Source organism: Sceloporus undulatus, chromosome 1 (genome assembly GCF_019175285.1).
Source record: "Sceloporus undulatus isolate JIND9_A2432 ecotype Alabama chromosome 1, SceUnd_v1.1, whole genome shotgun sequence".
NCBI lineage: Eukaryota > Metazoa > Chordata > Lepidosauria > Squamata > Phrynosomatidae > Sceloporus > Sceloporus undulatus.
Window position 1 is genome coordinate 58747142 of NC_056522.1, and position 23432 is coordinate 58770573.

The window sequence follows — 23432 nt, forward strand, 5'->3', positions numbered from 1 at the left end:
AATTACTTTATTCTGACAGTTGTGATGTGTTTAGAGGAAAAATAATCTGCCCGAAGGACAGTGCCAGGGTTACGTTGAGAAAAGAAGATGACCCCCCCACCTCCGCCATGTTCTTAGCAGCCATCATGAACTGGTTTTCAAACTAAAAACATTTAAGCATGCCTTTGTTGAACCAGCCACAATATTGTACTTCTCCCTAGTTTGAATGCTAAAAGAGCAACATGAGAGTGAGAAGAACATTAACCCTGGTCAGCTTGGAGTTATTTTTCTGGTTGTGTTTTTAAATGTTGTGCTGGTAGCTAGTTTGAAATGCTGCCCATTTAAAAAATCAGTCTTGCTGTTGTATTCAATTGAAGCAGGATTAAACCTTTAATTATCAAGAAGAAATTGCTGGTTTCAATTATAGTTCACAGATTATTTATTTTATATAATGTTTGCTTATTTTATTTGTATGCTACCTTTCTTCCAGAAAGGGTCCCAAGGTGGCTTAGAGCTAAAATTGGTTTAAAAACAAGGTTATAATTGTAAATTGAATTTGTTCTCAGACAATCTATATATGTTTGTTCATTTATCCTAGTTTGTGGCTTCTTTTAATGCACATATAATACTGTCTGTGAGCTTAAACCAATGGACAGACAACTGAGGACAAAAAAGGCAAATTCTCATTTTCATATTTTGTCTTTACAGGAACATCTAGACAAAGCAAAAGAGCTTAAGCCTCAAGACCCATTTTTGTATTATCTCACTGGAAGATGGTGCTATGAAGTAAGTGTATTGTGAAGTTGATATCATATTCTTGGCAAGAGTCAAATTAACCTCTTTAAAAATTGTGCTGCTGAGCAATTTTACATGACATAGAGTTGTAACAAATGTTATGGTACAGGTAAGAAAGCGTAAGAAATGGCATTTTCCAGTAGTAGATGGCCAAGAGCTGGCACAGTAGACCACACGAGCAAAAGGATTTGATACTTGAGCAGGGGTGGAAACAGGCTTTTCACCAATAAGGAAGGTTGTGCTCAAGCAGTATTCTGTTGGATACATTACATAAGCTTGAGTGTTTGCAGAGCCAAATTCATAAACTTCCAAAAGTGAGACATAGCTGTATGCAGATCAATGGAGCGCCAACTTCTGCGTAAAATTAAATACTGGCTTTGGAATGGGGAGGCAACATGTTGGTGCAGTTTAATTAGACTGCTTTTTAAAGGCAGACTGAATTTAATCCAGATACAAATTGGCAATCAGTAAATAAGAGCTTTGCTATGCCTTTTGTGTGCGGTTCTTGGATGCATCCCAGTTCACGATAGCAGGTGCTATCATTTTACCATTTTCTGAGACCGAAACTGATTTGGGCAGAACTTAGGAAAGTTCCTTTTTGAGGCTACATTTTTCAGAATGAGATTCCCTCTGAAGCCATTATAGTTGTTGGTGGGATTCTGGGTTTAAAAAAATGACTCTCCCAAAGTTTTGGTTCAAGTAAGGCTGATTTAAGTCTAGACTTGGTGGTGTGCACAGCCTTGACCTGGTGAGAACTGCATTCCTTGTATGAATCTGTAGACAGCTGATTTTGGGACAATTTGTTCACTTTCCCTCTCATTCATATTGAATACTCTGGTTTCTCTTCAGATCATATGTTTTACAGTCAGATGAGAGAACTTCCTATCTACACTGGAGAGTAACCAGAATACTGAGAATAATATTCTTCTGGAATATTTCAGAAGGAAAAATTTGCATCCCTTCCCTGAGAAAAGAGGAGGCCTATTAAAATTCAGAATCTCATACACTCATGCATAGGAAGCAAATTGTCTCATTGAAGCTAGTGTGGGGTTTGGTACATTTAAGCTGCCATCTTTATGAACATATTTGCCATATGAATGCTTCCCAGTATCCTTGGAAGAGAGACAAGATAGAAATATGGCAAACAAATAATAATAATAATATACAGATCAACTGCATAAACCTTTTGGAAAATTGATTGAATTCTCAACAGCAACACATTTTTCCTAAATCTCCCATTGACAATATCAATTTTTTTTTAAAAAAAACAGTAATCAAAATGCTATTGTAGTAGACATATTTCCCTTACTGTAAATGTGGCTAGAACATTAAGTCAGAGCTGTGTATGCAGCCAACAATTATATTTTTTGTGTTTGCTTTTTCTTCTTCTTTTTTTAAATTACTAGAGCCAAGTAAAACATTTTCTTTGAGGTTTTTGTTTTTGAGAGGACTTCTTGTTGAACAGTGCCAATCAAATTCCAAACCAGCCAAAAGCTGAAACTGAATCTCTCTTTGTCAGTTCTTATTAACTGTTGTAAGAAAACATATATAGTGCCAAACAGATCTCTTACTTTAAGGAACTAATTGTTTATTCCAATTAGAAGTCTTTATGCAATGACAGAAGTAAAATTTGTGTGAGATCCATCAATTTTTGGTACTCTCTGTGTGTATTGGTGTTTGGGTGGCCTACAAAAATTTTATATAAGCAGTATTTCCCTTCATTTTCATATTTCATCAATCCATATATGCTTCTGCTGGATCAGCTGAATGTAAATGCTGTAACACTCAAATGTTCATATACTTCCAAGAGACCAAAATGATCACAAGTGCTGAACAAAGTTTTGTGAAAGAGGGTTTTCCCCCCAGTAGGGAATAGGTTGTCTCTAGAAATAAGAAGGGATAAGAGAGACTGAGAGGGGTATATATATAGCTCCATCAGGACTAGCCTGGAAGAGCCCTCCCTCCAATCCATCTGCCTTGGTCCAGGCCTCAGAGAGAGAGAAGAACCACTGGATCTCATCCCCTTTCCCTTCATCATTCCCTTCTCCTTTTGTTTCATGTCTTTTAGATTGTAAGCCTGAGGGCAGGGAACCATGTAATTAAAAATAATAATTGTAAGCCGCCCTGAGAGCCATTAGGGCTGAAGGGTAGGATATAAATACCTAAATAAATAAATAAAAATATACTCCCCAGATGGTGATTGTTTTCAGCTTGGGAGCATGTCTCTCTAGTAGCTAAACAAAATGACTAATCTTAGTACTCACATGCTGAATGCTCATGCAGCTAGCAAAAGTAAACAGCTTCAGCAGATTAGAACAGAACAGATTTGCCTAGTTCATTGGTGCTTCTACACCTCTGCCCAGCTTAAACCTGAGTCCCAAAAGCTGACTCACACAAAAGAGTATTACAGCACTTTTGAAAGTTGCTCAGGCTTGGACTGAGCAGAACTAAGAAAGGTTATTTTTTGGGACTATACCTCAGAATCCCCCAGCCCGGGGGAGTGTGGGAGTTGTCGTGCCAAAAGTAACATTTTCTACGTTCTGGTGTAATTACATTACTTAGGCAACTGGAAAGAGTTGTGATTGACATAGCTATAATAAATTGAATCAAGATGTTCTACTAAGATCATTTTGGTTCCTATGTGTTTTGTATTCTGTATCCAAATCCTGTCATAGGTTTTGTATTCTATAGCCAAGCACCCCAGAAATAAACCACTGAAATCAGTGGGAAATCTAATAAATGTGCAATTTTAGTTTGACATGGGACTAAATCCAATGCTAGTCTTACCTTTAATACACCCATTGAAATGAACAGTTAGCTACAAGTAACTAAAGTTCCTTCAATTTCACTAGATCTACACTAGGTAGAATTTACTTTGGAGTTAATCCATCATTGTTTTGTTTTACATTTGTCCTATAATAGAATACCTTTCTTTAAAAAAACCACAGTTCACTAATGGAAAAGATTATTTGTTTAAATATGAAAAATACTTTGAGCATGTCTGTGTTAGGCCTCTGCAACCTAACTCCTTCTAGGACTACTGCTTCCCATCATTCTAAGGCATCATAGTCACTAGTTAGAAATGATGGGTCTTGTAATCTGACAGACTGGAGCACAAAGCTTTGGGGAAGGCTGGCCTTTCCTGTAAAATCTTATCCCTCTGTCTTTTCTCCCTTACTCCCGAGTGGTTTTAAAAAACAACTTTTTTTTTCTTAGAGATACTTAATTATGATATCTTGCTTGCAAAACATTTTGTTTCTTATCTATGAACTATCTATAAACAACTTATATTATTATTTTTCCTTCTCTCTTTGGGGTTTCCAAGGTGGCTCAGTTGTCTTGGATTGAGAAGAAAGTAGCTGCTGCTCTTTTTGGGACTCCGCCAACTTCAACAATACATGAGGCTTTGCAGAATTTTCTCAAGGTAGATATTATTATTACTCTCCTTCTCCTGCCAGAATAATTTCTCTTTGAGGGGCCACCTACCAAGTGGCTGGTGTTCAAGAAATTTGCTCAACAAGTTATTCTCGGCAGCTATAAATTCAAACTTTCAAAGCTCTGTTAAGGCCAAAAGATTTCCATAAGGATACGATACATCTGTAGAAGAATGACTGCCCACTTTGGCCTCAGTTAAAATTTCACTAATCCCATTTATCAATCTCTGTTGTACCTGGAACTGTTTCAGATGTGCAGCTTTTGAGTTCCTCATAGAAAGTTGTTTACAAGTACCCCATTTGCAAATTTTAATCTGTTGCAGCCTTTGTCCTGTCAGATGAATCTGGACTGCAACATGGAATGACAGGCTGCTCAGCTTACAATTTTTTATTTGCTACCTGGCATTGGGGCCTGGAAAATCAGTATCATAGCATTGGAAGGGTCTGCAAGGGCCATCTAATTCAGCCCTCTGCTGTGTTGGAACATACAAATAAAGTAGACCCAAATGATGGCCATCCAATCTGTTTAAAGATCTTCAAAGAAGGAATGTCCACCACCTTTTGGGGTAGTGTATTCCACTGTCAAAGAGTGCTTACAATTAAGAAGTTCTCTCTAATATTTAGATGGAACCTCTTTTCTTATGATTTGATTCATGTTCTAATCTATGCAGAAATAGAAAACAAGCTTACTCCATCTTCTACATGACATCCCTTTAAAGGTGGCTATCATATAACCTCTCATTTCTTCTCTTCTCCAAACTAAACATATCTAGCTTCCTAGTCTGTTCCTCTTAGGGCTTGGTTTCCAGACATTTTCCCATTTTGGTCACTCTCCTCTGAACATGTTCCAGAGTTCCAGTTATAGATATTGGAATACAGCCATTCTGTATTGTCCTGGATCTGAAATGTAGTGTAGTGGTTAGTGTTGGATATTCAGATACTAGATCCTACTGAGTCATGTGGCTCACTGGAAGACATTGGGTAAATCACTTTCTCTCTATTAGCCTGACCAAACTCAGTGCTGTTGTAAGGAGAAACTGGGAATGGGATAGCCACGTATGCCACCTTCAGCACCTCAAAGCCAAGGTGGAGTACATATGTAGCAAATGATGTAAATAAAATGCATTTTGGCCCTCTATTTGCATTTTTCAGTATTAAAAAATAAATTATAGGAGATCCAGGGTATATTTATAGCCCTTGTTCCTTTTTTATTCCTATTTCCCATGGGCTTTGGAGGACCTGTGTGCTTAATTAGAAAAATTATATTGCCTTGCTGAGGTGTTGTTCATCATCTTCTTTTTTTCTCTTTGCATTGAGGCTGAAGAAATTCATCCTGGATATTCTAAATATAATTATGTCTATATAGCAAAGGTAATAGAAATTATTGCATCTTTTCTTATCCTTTTTTAAATGTTTGATCCATACATGTATTAAACCAACTAAATGCCTTGGATGTTTTTTCCTCACTACTCCCAGTGCTACAAAGACCTTGGACAGAGGAGCAATGCCCTGAAGAGCTGTGAAACTGCACTGTCAATTTTGTCAGTCACCAAAGAGGTGAGTCTGAAGCCAGATTTCTATGCTACCTTTCTGGTAAGCTTGCCACAGCCAAGGTTCCCTTCTGTGCTTCATTCCAGATTTTCCTCAGTAGTCTGTGAATGTTTGTGAAGGTGGCCTTGATCATACCCTTTCAGAAATTTAGTAAAGTTCCTTTTTTTGGATGACAGCTTTCAGAATCCTCAAGACAGTCTGTTTAATGCCCATATTGGCCACAAAATTGTGGGAAGTGTAGTTGAAAGAAGAGAACTTTTCTAATAAGCTCTGACATTTTCTGCACCTTTTTTGGCAATGTCAGCAGAGGCAGATGGGAATGCATTGTAAGTCTCTGCAGTTCTCTATAATTCTTCTTCAGTGGGACTTAAAGAAGAGAACCTTCTTGGTGGATTGTGCCTTTATTTCCATAAAGAAAGATAATGAAAATTTCAAAGAGATGTCCTATGAAATACAGCAGTTGCATGAAAAGTGGATGGTGGCTTGTGGCACCTGGCCTGACCAGTTGCAATAACACATGGAAAATGTAGAAGGAGGGTAAAGACTTAATATTATGTAATGATGTTTGAACAGATGATGGTCAGGATGGTGATGCTTATTTTAATGAGAAACTTGGCAGCCTGCAGTGTAATTAGTCACACTGATCGCAAGGAGCTGTTGCTGTCTAGTTTTGAAGTTGTATGTTTTAGAATTGCCATGGGCAATTCAGTAGTTACTTTATCCTTCAGCAGGGCTCAATACTATCAAGCCAAAAGAAGCCCCATGTAAAATACATACAGATGTACTAGGAAATAAAAAAAGAAATGCTGGGTGGGAGGCAGAACAATTATGAAGTGCAAACTTTGGGCAAAGAAGCTCATTTTCTGTGGAAATTTATCTGACATTTCTTCCTGTCGCTGACAGTCTTCTGGCAAAGATGTACGAAGGTACAATGAATATCTTTCAAGGTGCTAATATTTGATTGCCAGACTAGTCACATCTTACTGCCTTTGAAATATCTGTCTAATGAAAACTTTCAGCAGACACATAAAGGACTTGGATAGATTTTCCAGTTCATTTAGGTAGAGTGAAATCCAGCACTTCAGGAGAAGCCCTTGATAGTCTGTTTAGCTTTTCCTCAGAAGCTTACTTGATTGCTTACTGAGTTGTGGAATTATTTCCTACTTTTTGATTTCCTGAAAGCCAGTGTGGTGTAGCGTTTAGAGTGTTGGCCAGGGTTTGAGTCCCTGCTTGGCTATGAAACCCACTGGAACACCTTGGTCAAGTCACATGCTCTCAGCCTCGGGGGAAGGCAATGGCAAACCTCCTCTGAATGAATCTTGTCAAGAAAATATGAAATAGGGTCACCTTAAGTCAGAAATGACTTGAAGACACAACAACAACAACAACAAATGTTTAGTTTAAATTCATTTTTTTTTCAGTTTACAAGGCACATTTCAAAACTTAACAAGGCCTTCAAGTTTCTATGGAGTTATGCATGTGCAAAAGCCATCCTTTAGTCTTGCTGTGAATTCCAAGGTAATCTGTGCTCTTGAGAAACTTGAATAGTAACAGATGCATAGAAGAGGATGAGGAAGCCCTGCACATCCACAACTCCATGCACAGAAGAACAATGCTTAAGCATTCCATAAAGGATGTGATCGTTCATGCACTAAAATACTTCACTTTCATTGTCTCTGGAATGAATATACACACCCTGTTGGGTAGGCCCCTTGTTTCTCTTCCTTGTTTAAATCAGTGGCCTGATAATGAGGAAAAGCAGCTTGCCTAAGCCCATCTTTTGAATTAATGGATGAAGGAAAATTTGAAGGGGGAATTTTCAAAAGATTAGAACTGTTCCTTTTCATACTACAGCTCCCAGGATTCCCCAATGTGGAAACTGCTCCTAGACCATTAGCCTAACTACTGGAAAAGATTATACTGAACCCCTGAATACCTGTTTGAATAACCTAGAAAGAGTGAGAAGAAAAAATAAAAGTTATAAACATCAAGCCACAGGAATGTTGGGTTCACGGAAATGCCTCCAAAGGTGGTGGTTGGAGGATGCAAACCCTTAATTACAGTCCATTAGAACTGCATATAATGAATACTTTGCTGCCCTAATTTAGGAGGAAGTTGGAATGGAAAAGCATTGTATGTGGTTAGGGTCCCACCCCCAAGCTTGCTTTATACTTTATTTTGTATAATGATTTTTACAAGAAGAGTTGAACCAGTTGTGCTTTCCTAGACTATTGACACTGAATAATCTCTTGTTTTGATCCACAAATTGACATTGGGTATAATAGTTGTGTCAGGAGGGGCAGGAAAGAGGGTGTTTTGCAGAAACAATTGCATAATTGTAGTTTTTCTTTCTTTTTGTTTAAGGATGAAGAGGCTGAGAAAGATTTAGAAACTTTACTTCCATCTCTGAAGCTGTGATGAAGACAAGAAGAAGCACTTTTGATTATGTTTTGATTCAGTGGAAGAATGCTGGGAATTTCAGTCCCAGCTGTCAAAGCACACTTGTCGAGTTGGAATTTATATGATGAATAGGATTGGGGAAGATAATCCTAAAGAAGGAACTTTAATGCTGAAGTTAGAAATGCAAATGAAAAAAATGATGGGATGGTATTGTCTTAAGCCCACAACCCGTCAAATCAAGTTTCTTCAAGCCCAGTAAGAAAGGGACAGCAGGTGCTTCTGTGTAATGAGTGTCATATTCTGAACAGGACTGTCTTCCACAACACTACAAATATCTTTAAGATGGGTTTCTTAAGGCATTCAAATACTCCGACTGGAATCCTGTTGGGGCTTTATGCTTGTGTAGCTAGCCTTTTGGGCAAGTAGTTGGACTTTTTACTACCTTGTATAAGGGAGTCTCTCAGACCTCTTTGTACAAGCAATTCTCTTGGTTGCACAACAGTTCATGGTGCTTCTGGGAAGATCCACAAGCACAACTCAGCCCTCTCCCTGCCAGTCTTGGTTTCCTTTCTGATCCTACAGAGTTATACCAACATAGCATTATTATGTGCCAGCTCCCAAAAGAATTTCAGCCACAGATTAATTGTGTGGTGACATGTGAAAAGCTAAGTAGCAACTGCATAAACTTAAAAAAAATATCATGTATTTAAGACATTGGCCTGAAGAAAATACAGCTGGCTCATAAATGAGCTTTAAATACTTTTTATTTCCTTAGCAGGAGAGCTACATATGGGTTCTCTGGAGCAGGACACCTTTGTGATATGTCATCCCTTTCATTCTAATTGAGTTAAAGGTTGTAAATTCTGGCTCTGGAGGAATGGTGTCAAGGAACATATGACAGGGAAATCATGAATTCTTTTCTTTTTAAATTCATAGTGTCTATTTTGCTAATTTAAGCTTTTAAATCTTGGACAGAATCTTCAAAAATGGAATCCACTGCTGGCAATGGATGCCTTTGTAGATGGTAATGGTAGGTGTGAATTGTGTGGAGAATGGATAACTAGTTAGATTTTCTGTCTTTCAGCAAATATATGTACAGTGTGCCCTTTTCTTACACGGGAGATCCGCTCCGGATTCCCCCCACCCCCGCGTAAAGAAAACATGTGTATGCTGGAGCCCCACTAGAAGTAATGGGGCTTGTGCCCACAGTGCGCCCCATTACTTCTGGGTGTTCCAAGGCTTCTTCCAGCGCAGGCTTCCAGCATATGCTGGAAGCTACATATGTACAGCTTTCTGATGGACAGATATGGGAGGAAGTGAATTGTGTGTGTATGTTTCTTTGCATTTTGCTTCAGAAAGTAGAGCTTTGGTGGGAGAAATGCACTTCAAGACACCACTTCAGTCTCTGGATTACAAATAGCAATACAATAAAGACTTTATAAATGTGGTATTTATACATTGTGCTGCTGGAAAAAATTAAAATTTAACTAATATGGCGCATAGATCCTATTGGCAGTTCCAGTTGAAATAGACAATTGAACAAATGAAATGTACATGTTGATTTGCTATCCAGTAATTGATTTAGAGGTCTATTCTAATTCAGACTGACAATAGGATACAGGTCTGAATGAGATCTGATAGAGTTCCCTGGTATGGTGGCATCTTTATTTGTCTATAAGCAGCAGTTACATTGGAGCTTCAATTCTCCCTTGGGCCAGACCACATCCACCCACCCATAGGAAGCCCAGCAAACTTGGTTTTCCTTTGCAGGCCTTATCAAAATGGTGATGGGTGTTCCCATTATGAATAGGACTGTAGAAGAAAACAAGTTTTGTGGGTTATATGGAGTCCAGAGAGTAGAACCCGGAACAATGGATGCAAGCTCCAGGAAAAGAGATTCCACCTCTACATTAGGAGGAACTTCCTGACAGTAAGGGCTTTTTGACAGTGGAACAAACTTCCTTGGAGTGTAGTGGAGTCTCCTTCTTTAGAGGTCTTTCAATAGAGGCTGGATGGCCATCTGTCGGGGATGCTTTGATTTAGAATTCCTGCATGGCAAAAAGGAGTTGGACTGGATGGCCCTTGTGGTCTCTTCCAACTCGATGATTCTATGGTTCTTGGATGCTTGTAAGGGTGGAGATATTTTTGCATGCCTTTTACATGGTTTGAAGGCAAAAACTGATGAAAATCCCACCATTAAAAAAAAATAATGGGAGGCTGGGTGGTTTGGGGAGTGTTGGGAGCTTCAGAAACCACAAAAGAAGGATCTTGGGGCCACATCCAGCCGACACTTCTCCCACCCTAGCCCACAGGGATAATAGACCTGTGTATGTCATTTTAAGATAGTTTTGAAAAGAGGTATCCTTTGCCTTCTTGTAGAAGAACTCCATATATGCACAGCTGATTTATCATCGGCCCATGTTTGTCCCCATAGCTATTTAATGGAGAGGAATGGCTGGGAGCACCTAGCCAGTGTAGCTGCATTTCTTCAGTCAGGAGCAGAAAGAAGACATTGTCCTCCTAATTCCCAGGAGATCCAGAGGACTATGTCTTCATTATACCTCCAGCTGCAGAAACACAGCCAAGTGCTGCCTCAATGCCCTGCCCTCCACTCTGGCCACTAAATGGCCATGGGGGCAGACCCTGAAAATTGACAGATCATTTGCCTGCACAGGGTAGGGATGGGGAGATATAGGCGCCATACAGACGGGCCTAAGCGGTGCCGTCGTTGCGCCAGGAATACACGCGAGGGGCAGCGCTTCTGGACGCGCCTTGCCCCTCGCCCCTCGCGCGTATTCCGTACGGCAAGATGGCGGCGCCCTATACAGACGGCCGTGGCCATCTTGACGTAACGGACGCGCAGCATCCAGACGTCTAAACCCAGAAGAGCCATCGCGTGTCTAAACCCGGAAGGAGTGCGATTTCTGCACTCCTTTTTTGCAGTACGGAGGAGTCGTGTGGTTTGGCTGCTGTGGCTCCTCCGCGCTGCAACCGGCAGCGGCCCAAGACCGCCCCTTTTGGGGGGTCTGTAACGGGCCTTACTTAACAGAGCTTATAACCCCACCGGCACATATAGCATTTTGGCCCATGGCAATACAAGAATTGGAAGTAACTAGCTGTAAATAGTAAGTTACTAGCAATTAATTCCTTTTGCCAACAACTAATGTGAAACTGTACTGTACAGTATTAGAGTTAAATCTGGAGCCTAAAAAGGGGTAAGTTCATTACTTTTCTTTCATAACCAAAACTTTTAAAGTTATTTTTATAGTTTACAGGAGTGTGACCTGTAAGGGGGAATATCACATATTTCAAGGGCTGTCTCATGCTGTCTGTTATGTTCCTGTCTTGTGAACAGCAGGTGGGTATTTTGTACCACAGGATAGCAACTTGTATGTAGCATTCAATTTGATTTTGAAGAACAACTTTTAAAAACTGTCAATGATATCTCAGTTATTTTAGAGAAACAAGGAAAGGAAATATAATTATAGCTAACCACTTTTTGCACCTTTGGAATAACAGCTGAAATAATTTTTTAAAATGTTGCAAGTTCTGCTCTAGCTGTGTGCGGAAAAGGGATCTGGTCTTGAGGAAGTATACTGGCTCAAATCCAACAGAAGGAAATAGCTGTTGGCTAGTTCCTCTGTTTCTGGGGATTTCTGAGCTGAAATGGTTCTCAAGGACCCAGTCTGCTTTTCGGGCTCCATGTATAACATTGCTCCCCCCCCCCCAGTCTGCCTGGCTGCACTAGTCTTGCAGTTTGAAGGAGAGAGGAGTCAGCAGTACAAAAAGTTCAATTACTGCAGAAAACAGCAGCATGGGGTACATTTTGAACAACCTGTTACCTTATTTCAGCCTCAGAGAAGTCTATCCAATCCATTAAGGCTTGTGCGTTTCCTCCGTTATGCATGTGGTATCACATTCAACGGAACTTACATCGTCATAAATGTGTGTGGTGGAGGGGAGGATCAATCTATGTCAATCCACACAAGAAAAAAAATTCCACCTAAAACTGAGGAAGAACTTTCTGGTGGTAAGATGTGTCCAATAGTGGAATTGACTGCCTAGGAGAGAAGGAGATAGACTCCCTTTGGAGATCTTTAAACAGAGATCCGATAGCCATCATTTAGATAGATAGATAGATAGATAGATAGATAGATAGATAGATAGATAGATAGATAGATGATAGATAGATAGATAGATAGATTAGATAAGATAGATAGGCAGGCAGGCAGGCAGATAGATAGTTGGTCAAGACCTCTATTGGGCCCAGTCAAGTGTTTGCCTGTGTTCTGTCAATTTTTTAGCTCTCTCTGCCCCTTTTCCCTCCACAGACACTCAAGAGAGTTTCCTTACTATTTGTTCTTTCCATTTTTAAAATTACTCATCCTCTTTAACAATACCAAGACTTGGTTTCTATTGTGTTTGTGTGTGTTTTCCTCCCTTCACTCCGGACAGGATTAGCTGCTCTTCAGTCTGCTCCATGTGGCAAGCACCCTTCTCACGCATTGAGAAAATATGATTTGGCAACAGGATACAGGATGTTAACTGGAGGAGACACCCAAAACAAAGAATTAAGCAGAACACGGGGGGGGGGGGGGGGGGGGAAAAAGAATCAAGCAGAAAGAAAGAACTAAAAGGAAAGAAAGTGTGGGGGGAGGTAGCAAAGAGAGACTCCCCCTTTCTTTCCTACATCACTTGTGAAGTTTACCCATGAGGCACATTGTTCTGGGTTATAAATGCCAACCTGGCTTCTCGCTTCTTGCCAGGAACAGAAGAAGCCAATGCAGTTAATGTCTCCCTGCAACAAGCTGCAACAGGATCCCTTCCTTCAGACTGAAGCTGTTCAACTTAACTGAACCTCAGCAACAGGAAGGAAGCACGGTTGTGCTGGCCTAGACTTCAGAGAAATCCCTCAAACAAAGGTGCCTTTCCACTCCAGACGTTATCTAGGAAAACATTTTAATCTTCAGTAATATTGTTTTGCTTAAAAGAAACTAATCAATCATCTTAAACCAGAGGCATTCAATCCAAAATCCACAACCAAGGGGGAAACCTCTATTTAAAATGAAGGCTATGTTTTTACAAGTCCAGAGACTAAAAAACATTCATGTCTGTTCATTTTCTTTTTTAAAAAAGATATTTGTGGGAAGCAGGCCTGGCATCAGTGCTTAGAGCAGTCAGACCTCTATAGTCTCCACCAAGAGTGCTGACACCTATTTGGGAAGTCCAAATCCAGCATCATGGTCAGAGAGAATATCCATTTTAATGTTTAATGTTCCACAATGCGCAGGGAATGGACATATCAGGTGCTTCAGGGCCTCTTGGGAAATGAAAAAGGCCAGTGCCAAACTATTTTGGAGTGCTGCTTCTGCCACCATTGTCCGAGTTGTAGGCTAACACTCAAACCACTATGCAATGAACACTGGTGATGCCATGCAAAATAAACTGTAGAAAAGTACACTGTGACTCACAGATCCTTTGCACATTTCTTAATGAAGGCTGACATCATGTCCAGTAGTTGCAAGATTGTAAACTGGATTTACAACCTTGTCACTGCTGGAGATTCATGTTTATGGTTGTTGATGGCTGAAATGACCTCAAGATCCCACCTTTTCAGCTTGGCAGCATCCAAGCCAAACAGTTTCCAATGCGATGCAGATTGAAGCACTGAGAGATAATATCTGCAGTGCTTTCCCAGTTGTGCTGATCATTGGGAACACAGGCAGCTTGAGTAACCCTTCAGGGTCCTGCTGCAGTTGCTTGTCTGAATGTACTCCAGACACCCTTCATTGGGCCACTGCCAAGCTGAAAAGGTAGGTTTTTGGAGTCTGAAAATGACTATAAACATGGATCCTCCGTGGTGACAAGATTATAAATCCAGTTTATGATCTTGTCACTAGTGAATAGGATGTTGGCCTTCTATTCCCCTCTATTTAAATCTGAGGGATTTAATTCTGAATTCTGAGGGATATATGGAACATGCTTGATGAGATCAATGGGCAGGTTTTCAACAAGATATGACTATTATTCCTGTATGTATGCAACCATGGTTTAGTGGGTTAAGCACTGCATTACAACTTTGGAGATCTGGGTTCAGGTCCACACTCTGCCATGCAAACCCAGTGGGTGACCTTGGGTGAGTCACACACTCCCAACCCCAGGAAAGCCCAGAGTCACCATAAATCGGAAATGACTTGAAGGCATATGATAACAAACTGCAACATCCTGCTGTGATCAATGGCATCTTTCTGGGATCCAGAACAAGGTGCTGCAGTAACAGTTACACCCTTGTGATCCCTTTGTTGACTCACTAATTGCTGCCTCTATACTGGTCAGTTCTAAAGGGCTGAAGTCGTAGGCCTGAGACAAGAAGGTCTGGTCCAATCTAGTGCCTGTCATTGATCTTCAAATCAACTACTAGGCAAAGCTTGTGACAGCACAGAGGTAGATGAATTAATTTATTTTTCCTTAAAAAGAAAGATTAAAACACTGGGAGCACCTCACTATGATGGTAAGTCTTTGGCACAAGTTTGTGTAGGTGGGACCTCAAGGTACTGAATTCTTGGTCCAATAGCATTTCATGTGTATCCAGCCACATTCAGATTTAATGGAAGCTTGGGTAAAGTGGCCACTGGTCTTAATTATTAACGCCCCTCCCTCTGCATTGTTATTAAACAATGGAGACCAGGGTTCAAGTCCTGCTCGGCCATGAAAGCCACCGGGTGACCTTGAGCAAGTCACACACTCAGCCTCAGGTGAAAGCAATGGCAAACCTCCTCTGACCAAATCTTGCCAAGAAAACCCCATAATAGGTTTGGAAATGAAGGCACACAACAACAAGATCCCCAGACATAACTATAATGATGGAGCTCTGTCATCGTAGTTACATCTGATGGTGTAAGATCTTGACCTAAGTTTATAAAGCATAGAGATCTCATGTGATACTGGCCTTGCTGAGATTCTGCTGTATCATGCACCTGCCTCCCCTGTCACACCGCCGTTAAAATATAGCAAACAGTTAATGATGACACATTCCCACCATATATTCTTCTAATAACCTCATTTTTAAGCAATGTGTGTGAAGTCTCAAATGGTGCATGAAGTAGGCTGAATCTTCTGCAGCTGAAGAAAAAGCAAAACCTAGATCTTCTGTAGCTAAAATGAAGCGATTTAGCAAAGCACTGCACAAATCTAAGGAGCTATAAATTCGAAAATCTCAGCAAACAAAACCAAAGTGGTTCTAGCATAAGATTATCTTTATTGAATATTTGGGTGGTACAATCATCTATTTAAAAAAAAAAGACCCAGATGCCTAATGGCTGTTAAAATAACTGTATGGGGGCTTTAAAATCATTCCAAAGTATCCACACAACTAATCTTCAGCAGCATATACAAATGCAATAATAACCAGACTGATACATTTTAAAGCTTTTATGAAAAATGAGACAAAATTGCAATCACATTTGTTAAAATAAAATTAATGACTGACAAAAGAAACATCTGTAGAAACCTGACATTCTCTAAACCATAACATACAGTACGTACACCTTTGCAAAAATACAATTGGAAAAATATCACTCAAATGACAGATCTAATGTAGACCTGGGCATGAAAATGACTTCTAACATAGAGCTTTTCACAGGTGAAGGCTAAGTTCTGCAGTATCAAAAGCTTTATTCTTATATTCTACAAAATACCTGAGGACACTCCCCTTCCACTAACTGTTGACTTTGTTTAAAGATATATGCATTATGGATTCTACTGAGATAAATATAGAAAGACAAAAAGCACTGACTACATAAGATATTACTTGAGTTTACTGCTGCCTTGTAAATTGGAATGATCTTGTAGGACTGCTAATCCCATCAACCAGCTCTACTGGCTATGCCAGCTAAGGCTGATGGTACTGCAGGGCTACAACTTCTGGAGGACCACACAACTTCCAGACATTTGCAGATATGGGGGTGGGGGGGGAGAGGAACAAGGACACTGATCTATTCAATTGCATCCCAGATCAAAAACATGTTCACTTAGAAATCTATTGTCTCAAAGGGCATTACTACAACAGACTTCTGTGAGAAATTACTTCACTGACAAATGGCAGATGGGGCAGGTTGTTTCTGAGTGGGAGCTAGCGCTGATGGTGATGATGGTATCTGGAAAGCAAACCAGGGCAATTCCCAACCATCACTACCACAGTTTACAGAAAAACTGCATGGGTGTTTGTTTCTATTAAAGGTAATGAACATTCTATTTATTTTAAAATCAAAATCCTTACAGAAGATCAGTCTTGGAATGTATTTTTATGACTCCTGCAATCACTCTTATTAGTAAGATTCTTCACTTCATCTCTAGAATCCTGAGTGTTTTCTCTTTCTCAATCAAATTGTTTAAAAGCAGAGAGCACCAACATTAATTTGAATGTTCCATATAATGTATGTGTGTGTGTGTGTATATACACACAGAGACACTCCTAACCTAATATCTTGAGTTCTTTATACATGTCACTGGAAGACATTAACAGAGGACTAACCAATAAAAGTTAGGCTGGTCAATGCTAATTATTTTTCATTAATAAAATTAAGGCACTGAATTAAAAATATTACATTATCTCAATTTATGAGATATTTTGAATATCTGAGAGAGGTAAATGGACAATTCCACCTAAATTTAAACACTGTCTCTGTAGAAACATGCTGAGTAGATGTAACACATTATTCATGCTTACTTATACTTTTTACTTAAGTAAGCTGATACAGAATACTGGTCTCTGTCTTTCAGAATTAAGTGGTATGATCTTTCTATCCTTGAATTAAAAAAAACAAAACAAAAATTTTACACATTAAAGAATATCTGATTTCTAAGGCACTGACATACATTCATGTTTCACAACTACCGTCCCAACATCTACCTTTGATAGTAGAGGGAGAAGCTGCAGTATCATATGGCTAAAGCACCATCATTTTAACCCTCAGGAAAAAAAGTATTTAAAAGCTGACTAAAGCTAAAATTTAAGGCATATTTCAGATTGGTGTCTCTTAAAATCAATAATTTCTCTTCTGCTGTAAAGTACAAGGAGAACTGAAACTGGGTATATCTGTTAAACTGTGCACATTCTGCATATATCACCACCTTCCATGAAACCCACCTTCCAGATAGAAACCTTCAAGATAGAAAAGTAACTAAAGATTTCTGCCCTTGCAAAGAAGAAAAACTTTCTGCAGGCTGAGAAAAATAATAATGGAAGAATCCCCTGGGAAAATGCAGAAAAATAATGATTGCAAGATATTATATCAGTGGTTCCTAGAAGGTGAATGATCAAAGCATGGCAATTCTACACTAAATGCATAGTGTGAAAGTGCCTTAATACATATTTTTTTTAAAAAAAACCCACTTTGGGGAATGGCTCTGATACTTCTAGTTGTCAAATGATAATGAAAATGCCTTTTCACAAACCAAATACAGTTTTTTTAAAAGTACAAGTTATTTTACTTCATATCATACTAAATAGCTGTGCTGAATACATTATGTTTTAATACAATTCATTTAAATATAAAATGAGGAGACCAGAACAAAACCCTTACACAAGTACTACAAACAGTGTTCAAACATCTGAGCTTACATATTTGGCAGAGAACTTTCAGAGTCTTTTTCTGCCTGAAGCCTCTGAACTGCGTTATCCAGCAAATCCAAGCTATCTCTTAACGTGACATGAAGTGTAAATGGCTTTGGTTTAAGAGTCAAGCCATAGGTGAAATCCATTTTAGAATCTTCCTTTGGATTAGCAGTGAAATTGCACTGGTGCACCAAGATGGCAATAAAGAGAAACAGCTGCACTTTGGATAACTCTTCCCCAATACACCTACGTTTGCCCACTGAAAAAAGCATGACACTGCTAGTGAGGTCTTTGTTAAGGAAGCCATTCTCATCCAGAAATCTTGCTGGATTGAATTTCTCTGGGGAAGGCCATTTGACTGGATCGTGATTTACAGACCACTGATTGACAAAGATAACTGTATCTTTGGGGATGTGGTAACCCATTAAGGTGGTGTCCACTGTAGTGAAATGAGGAATGGTAACTGGCACAAAGCTACTGAAACGCATGGATTCATAAAGGAAAGCCACCAGGTAAGGCAAATTGGGCTGGTCCTCAGCACAAGGCAAGCGATCTCTGCCAATTACTTTATCTATTTCTTCTTGCAGTTTAGCCTGCACTTCTGGGTACCTGGGGGAAAACAAGAACAGCAGCTGGTTTTAGAACATTTCTCACAATTCTTCTGAAAGCAGATGTTATCTGTATGAAACACAGTCCAGATCAAAGTTCACATATTGGATGCCACCACTGAAAAGGCCTTCCCTCTTGTTGCCGGTCACTGCAATATATCTGGGAGAGAACCTAAAATGTTTCAGTCAGGCAGAAATGGTAGAAAGTGCTCTTTCAGCCCCTAGGTGTCTAGGTCTTTTAAAGTCAATTCTAGCACTTCTGACTGTGAATTAAGATGGACTGTACCCAGTATAGATCACATACTTGCATAATATGATCATATCAGCCAATGTTATCATATTACTTCTATAATATGATTCATATTGCTCTTCTGTTTGAAAGCCTTCCATGAACAGAAGCAATCATTCCATTCCTGGATGGAAAAGTTAAAACCTAGCCCACTGTTTTGTTGTCTTTTCTCCAGCTTTTCTTTAACACAACATTTTATCACTGTAAACTATATTTTGTTTTCTTAAACAACTTTCAAATTTGGCAAGCTTCCCAGAACTTCTGCATTACGTATTCATAAGCAATTGTTGCTATTCTTTTCCTGCTGCACATCTGCATTTCTTTCTCATTTCTTTAAATGGTTAATATTTAAATTAGTCACGATTTTGTTCTCTTACTTGAAATGAACCTATTAGATTCTCCACTACAGCTCCTTTATCCAAAGAAGAACATTCAATGGTGCTGCTTTGTTCCTGTTTTAACATAGATACTTTATTAAGAAACTGTAAGAACCACAGTTTCATCCAAAACTGTGTAATAACCTAAAACCAAGGAAAAACCAAACCACCTTCTATATTACATACCTGTAAAGTATCCAGTTTAAAGGTATGTGTTTGCCTCAAGCAATTTTATTAGAAACTTCTAAACCTTTATCTCTCTAATCATTCACTTCCTTTTTGTCAAACAAGATAATTTAAATTCAGATCATGTTTCTGAATCCTTTTTTTAACATTATTGATTAAATAGCCTAATTTTTTAAAATACTGTTGATTGTTTGGATAATTTACACCCAATTATCTTACCACTCAACTATCACTTTTACATCTTAAAAGGTGTTGTTGTTTGTATTTGATATGACACTGAAATGTTTAAACATGTTATTTTTCCATTATCCTTATTTAATTTGCATCCTGAGATTAGACTATCACTCAGCTGACAGAGTTGAATGTTCTGACTGCATAAGATTTTGTGTACATAAAGTGGTATTTACAGAATCATGCAAAGCAGTTATATCTTATTATTATTATTATTATTATTATTATTATTATTATTATTATTGTTTGCCCTGATTGTTACTGTTAATGGCCCTTATCACATGTGAAACTGGAACTCCAATCCAGAACCAATCCGAAGTGAAGGGGAAGCAGAGTCAATTCGAATCCAAGGCAATTCAAGTGATTAATTATCACACGGGAAGAATGAAATTGTGGTCATTTCCTGAGTCAAAGTGGAGTTAGTGCACATTAAATTATCACACCAGTACATACCATGCAAATTCACCAATGTGAACTGGGACCTTTGCGCATGCTCAATGGGGGTCTGAATGCATTGTGAACCTTTGCACTTCTGAGGTGAAGAAGGGGGCCACTTCCTGGTTCCAGTTTCACATGAATGCTAGCCTCACGTGAATGATAGGGAATGTCACCTATCCCTACATGCCCTCTGTTTCATCCAAATGTGTCACTGGCAAAATTATTATTATTATTATTATTATTGCAGTGAAAGAAATTTTTATTAATAAAAATAATATTTTCTTAATAATAATAATTTATTTCACTGCAAAATAATGAATGTTGAAGCTGAAGGTTTACTTGGAAGTAAATCCTTTGGATGTGAAGGAGACCCATTTTGGAGGAGTGCAGAAATGATCCGGTTTCCCTTATTCTCCATGCTCCCTAAAGTACCACCTCCCCGAATCCAATCCACTCTCCTTCCTTTTGTAACCATTCCCTTCTCTCAGGCTGCATCCAGAAATAATCCAGTTTGACCCCACTTTAACTGTCCTGGCTCAGTGCTATGGAATTCTGGGAACTGTAGTGTTGTAAGACATTGAGCCTTCTCTGCCAGAGAGCTCTGGTGCCTCAGCAAACTAATAACTTCTTATTGTTGTTGTTGTTGTTATGCAGTGCCTTATTTTCTATGTTGATGATGATGATGATGAAAGAAATATTATGCATCCTCTGATCTTGAAAGAGTACCAAAAGCAAATGGAGCAAAATTGCAGCACAGCATCATGGGAAATGTGGGACCTTGGAGATTGGGGGGGTGTACCAGGATGGAAGCAAAGTTGCATTCCACACCAGACCAATTCAGATTGAAATCGAAGTGGGCTTGGAAACAATTTTTGTGAATTCGCTTGTTACCAAATTCACAAAAATCAGGAGTCACTTTGGATTGACTGTCGATCTGCCTCAGAACGACCCTCCCCCATAAAAAGCAATCACGTGAGATAATACATTATTCGCAATTTTAATTACTCTACAGATGTTAGATATTTCTTGCATAAATTTTACAAAGCTTTTTTCCTTGTAAAAATCAAATTAAAAATGTTGCAGTATAGTTAAAACTGAAACACATAATGCAAACTGTGCTGCTTATTTAGCTTATTTTAATGTGGAAGCTATCATTCCAAACCAATGTTAAATACTTATTTTTATAGATCTGCTAGTTTAAGAGTTAATATTAATTTCTAAATGTATGTAAGAGGTGTTCCACTGTCAAACAGCTCTTACTGTCAGGAAGTTCCTCCTCATCTTTAGATGGAATCTCTTTTCCTGTAGCTTGCATCCACTGTTCCATGTCCTATTCTCTGGAGCAGCAGAAAACAAGCTTGCTCCAGCCTCAACATGATACCCCTTCAAATACATAAACAGGGCTATCATATCACCTTTTAACCTTCTATTCTCCAGGCTAAACATACCCAGCTCCCTAAGTCGTTCCTCATAGGGCTTGGTTTCCAGAACCTTCACCATTTTTGTCACCCTCCTTTTGGACTCACTCCAGCTTCTCAACATCCTTTTTGAATTGTGGCACCCAGAACTGGAAACAGTATTCCAGGTGAGATCTGACCAAAGCAGAATTGAGTGGCATTATTACCTTAATCTATACACTATGGCGGGATACAGACCACCCAAAAAGGGACAAACTGTGTGGCTCTCTCGTGCAGCAAAAAGAACCCACAAAAAGCAGGTTCTTCTTGCGGTGCAATTGTGACACTGCAGTGCGCCAATGACGCACTCGTGGTGTCACAATGATGTCGGGACGTGTGGATGCTAAGCGTCTGTCGCATCAAAATGGCAGCACCCGTGTGTACAGGGCGCTGCCATTTTGACGGCCTCGTCACGTGCTAGGGGTGAGGCACATATGGGCGGTGCGCCCTCAGCCAACCCCTAGCATGTGACGAGGGCACACTATAGGTCGGTCTGTATAGTGCTTATGCTTCTATTGATGAAGTCTAGAATCACATTGGTCTTTTTAGCTACCACATCGCACTGCTGACTCATGTTCAACTTGTGGTCTACTAGGACTCCCAGATCCCTTTTACATGTAGTCTTGTTAAGTGTCCCCCATCCTATATCTATGCATTTCATTTTTTTTCTGCATGAGTGCAGTACATTTCTCCCTGTTGAAGTTCATGTTGTTAGTTTTGGCCCAGCTTTCTAATCTATTAAGATCATTTTAAATTTTAATCCTGCCCTCTGGTGTATTAGCTATTCTTCCTAATTTGGTGTCATCTGTAAATTTGATAAGCATATCTTCTCCAGGAGTTGTCAAAGATTATTGCCAATGGCTCTGATATTACATTTGCCAGTTCTTTTAATACCTTTGGATGTAGTTCATCTGGTCCTGGAGACTTAATTTCATTCAGGTTAACCAGATATTCCTGTACTATCTCTTTACTTATTCTTTTGTGTCCTCTGCTCCATTTTCCTCAGGTTAAGCACCCTTTTCCTTTTTGTGAGAAGACTGAGGCAGATAAGATGTTGAGCAGTTCTGGCTTTTCTCTGTCCCCATTAGCATTTTGCTATCTTCTCCACACAGTGGCCCCAACATTTTCTTCTTCTTCCTTTTGCTATGAACATAACTCCAAAAGCTCTTCTTATTGTTTTCACCTCTCTAGCAAACCTGAGCTCATTCTGCACTTAGCTTTTCTGACTTTACCCCTACATGTGCTAGCTATTTGTTTGAATTCCTCTTTGGTGATTTTCCCCCTTTTCCATGAGGCCTGGTGGTCCAGTGGTTAAATGGCTGTACTGCAGCTACTCACTCACAAACCACAAGGTTGTGAGTTCAATACCAGCCAGGGCTCAGCATTGACTCAGGCTTGCATCCTTCCAAGATTGCTAAAATGTTGGGGGCTATTAGCTTACACATTGTAAATAGCTTAGGGAGTGCTTAAGTGCATTGATAACAGCAATGCTATTGCTATTCCATTTCTGATACTGTACATCTCCCATTTAAAACCTAGCTCCGGAGAAAGTTCTTTAGTCATTCATCCTGGTTTCTTCAGTCTATGTGTGTGTGTTGTATGCCTTTAAATCATTTCCAGCTTATGGCAACCCTAAGGCTTTTTTTGGTTTTCTTGACAAGATTTGTTCAGCCATTGCCTTCCATATACAGTGGATCCTTGTTATACGTGGGGGATCCGTTCCGGACCACCCCTCGTATAACAAAATTCGCGTATGCTCAAAGCATATTTGTCCCAATGGCAGCGTGCGTGCACGCGCGCCGCCATTGGAACAAAAGTCCCTTCACCCACCCCTCCCTTGCTTCCCTCCTCCCTTCCCTCCCTTCCCTTCCCCTTACTTACCTGAACTCCCTCGGCGGAGCGGCTTGGCCTCCGCCGCCGCCGCTGCAGGGAAGCTGGGTGGCGGCGGCGGCGGCATAGGCCAAGCCTCGGCTTCCTCGCCGCCGCCGTGCAAGGGCGCGATGGCAGTACTGGAGGCCTCTTGGCCCCCAACAGCACCGCCACCGGGCCTTTGCCACAGCGGCGGCGAGGG

General features: G+C 39.8%; 2 protein-coding genes across 5 annotated transcripts in view; one reads left to right on the forward strand and one right to left on the reverse strand.

The window, feature by feature from the left end:
• Positions 1-9609, forward strand: part of RMDN2 (regulator of microtubule dynamics 2) — a 32292-nt gene extending 22683 nt beyond the window's left edge. For 2 of the 4 annotated variants that reach the window (XM_042478139.1, XM_042478149.1), the window contains exons 7-11: positions 688-765; positions 4100-4198; positions 5526-5579; positions 5685-5765; positions 8124-9609. In XM_042478139.1, the coding sequence (XP_042334073.1) occupies positions 688-765; positions 4100-4198; positions 5526-5579; positions 5685-5765; positions 8124-8177 (366 nt within the window). In that variant the 3' untranslated portion in view covers positions 8178-9609. The remainder of the gene's footprint in view (positions 1-687; positions 766-4099; positions 4199-5525; positions 5580-5684; positions 5766-8123) is intronic. The other 2 variants (XM_042478166.1, XM_042478157.1) reach the window with 2 other exon arrangements.
• A 6848-nt stretch (positions 9610-16457) lies between these two features.
• LOC121924964 (cytochrome P450 1B1) overlaps positions 16458-23432 on the reverse strand; it is a 25675-nt gene continuing 18700 nt past the window's right edge. Inside the window, exon 3 of the mRNA XM_042456578.1 lies at positions 16458-18384. Within this exon, the coding sequence (XP_042312512.1) occupies positions 17778-18384 (607 nt within the window). The 3' untranslated portion in view covers positions 16458-17777. The remainder of the gene's footprint in view (positions 18385-23432) is intronic.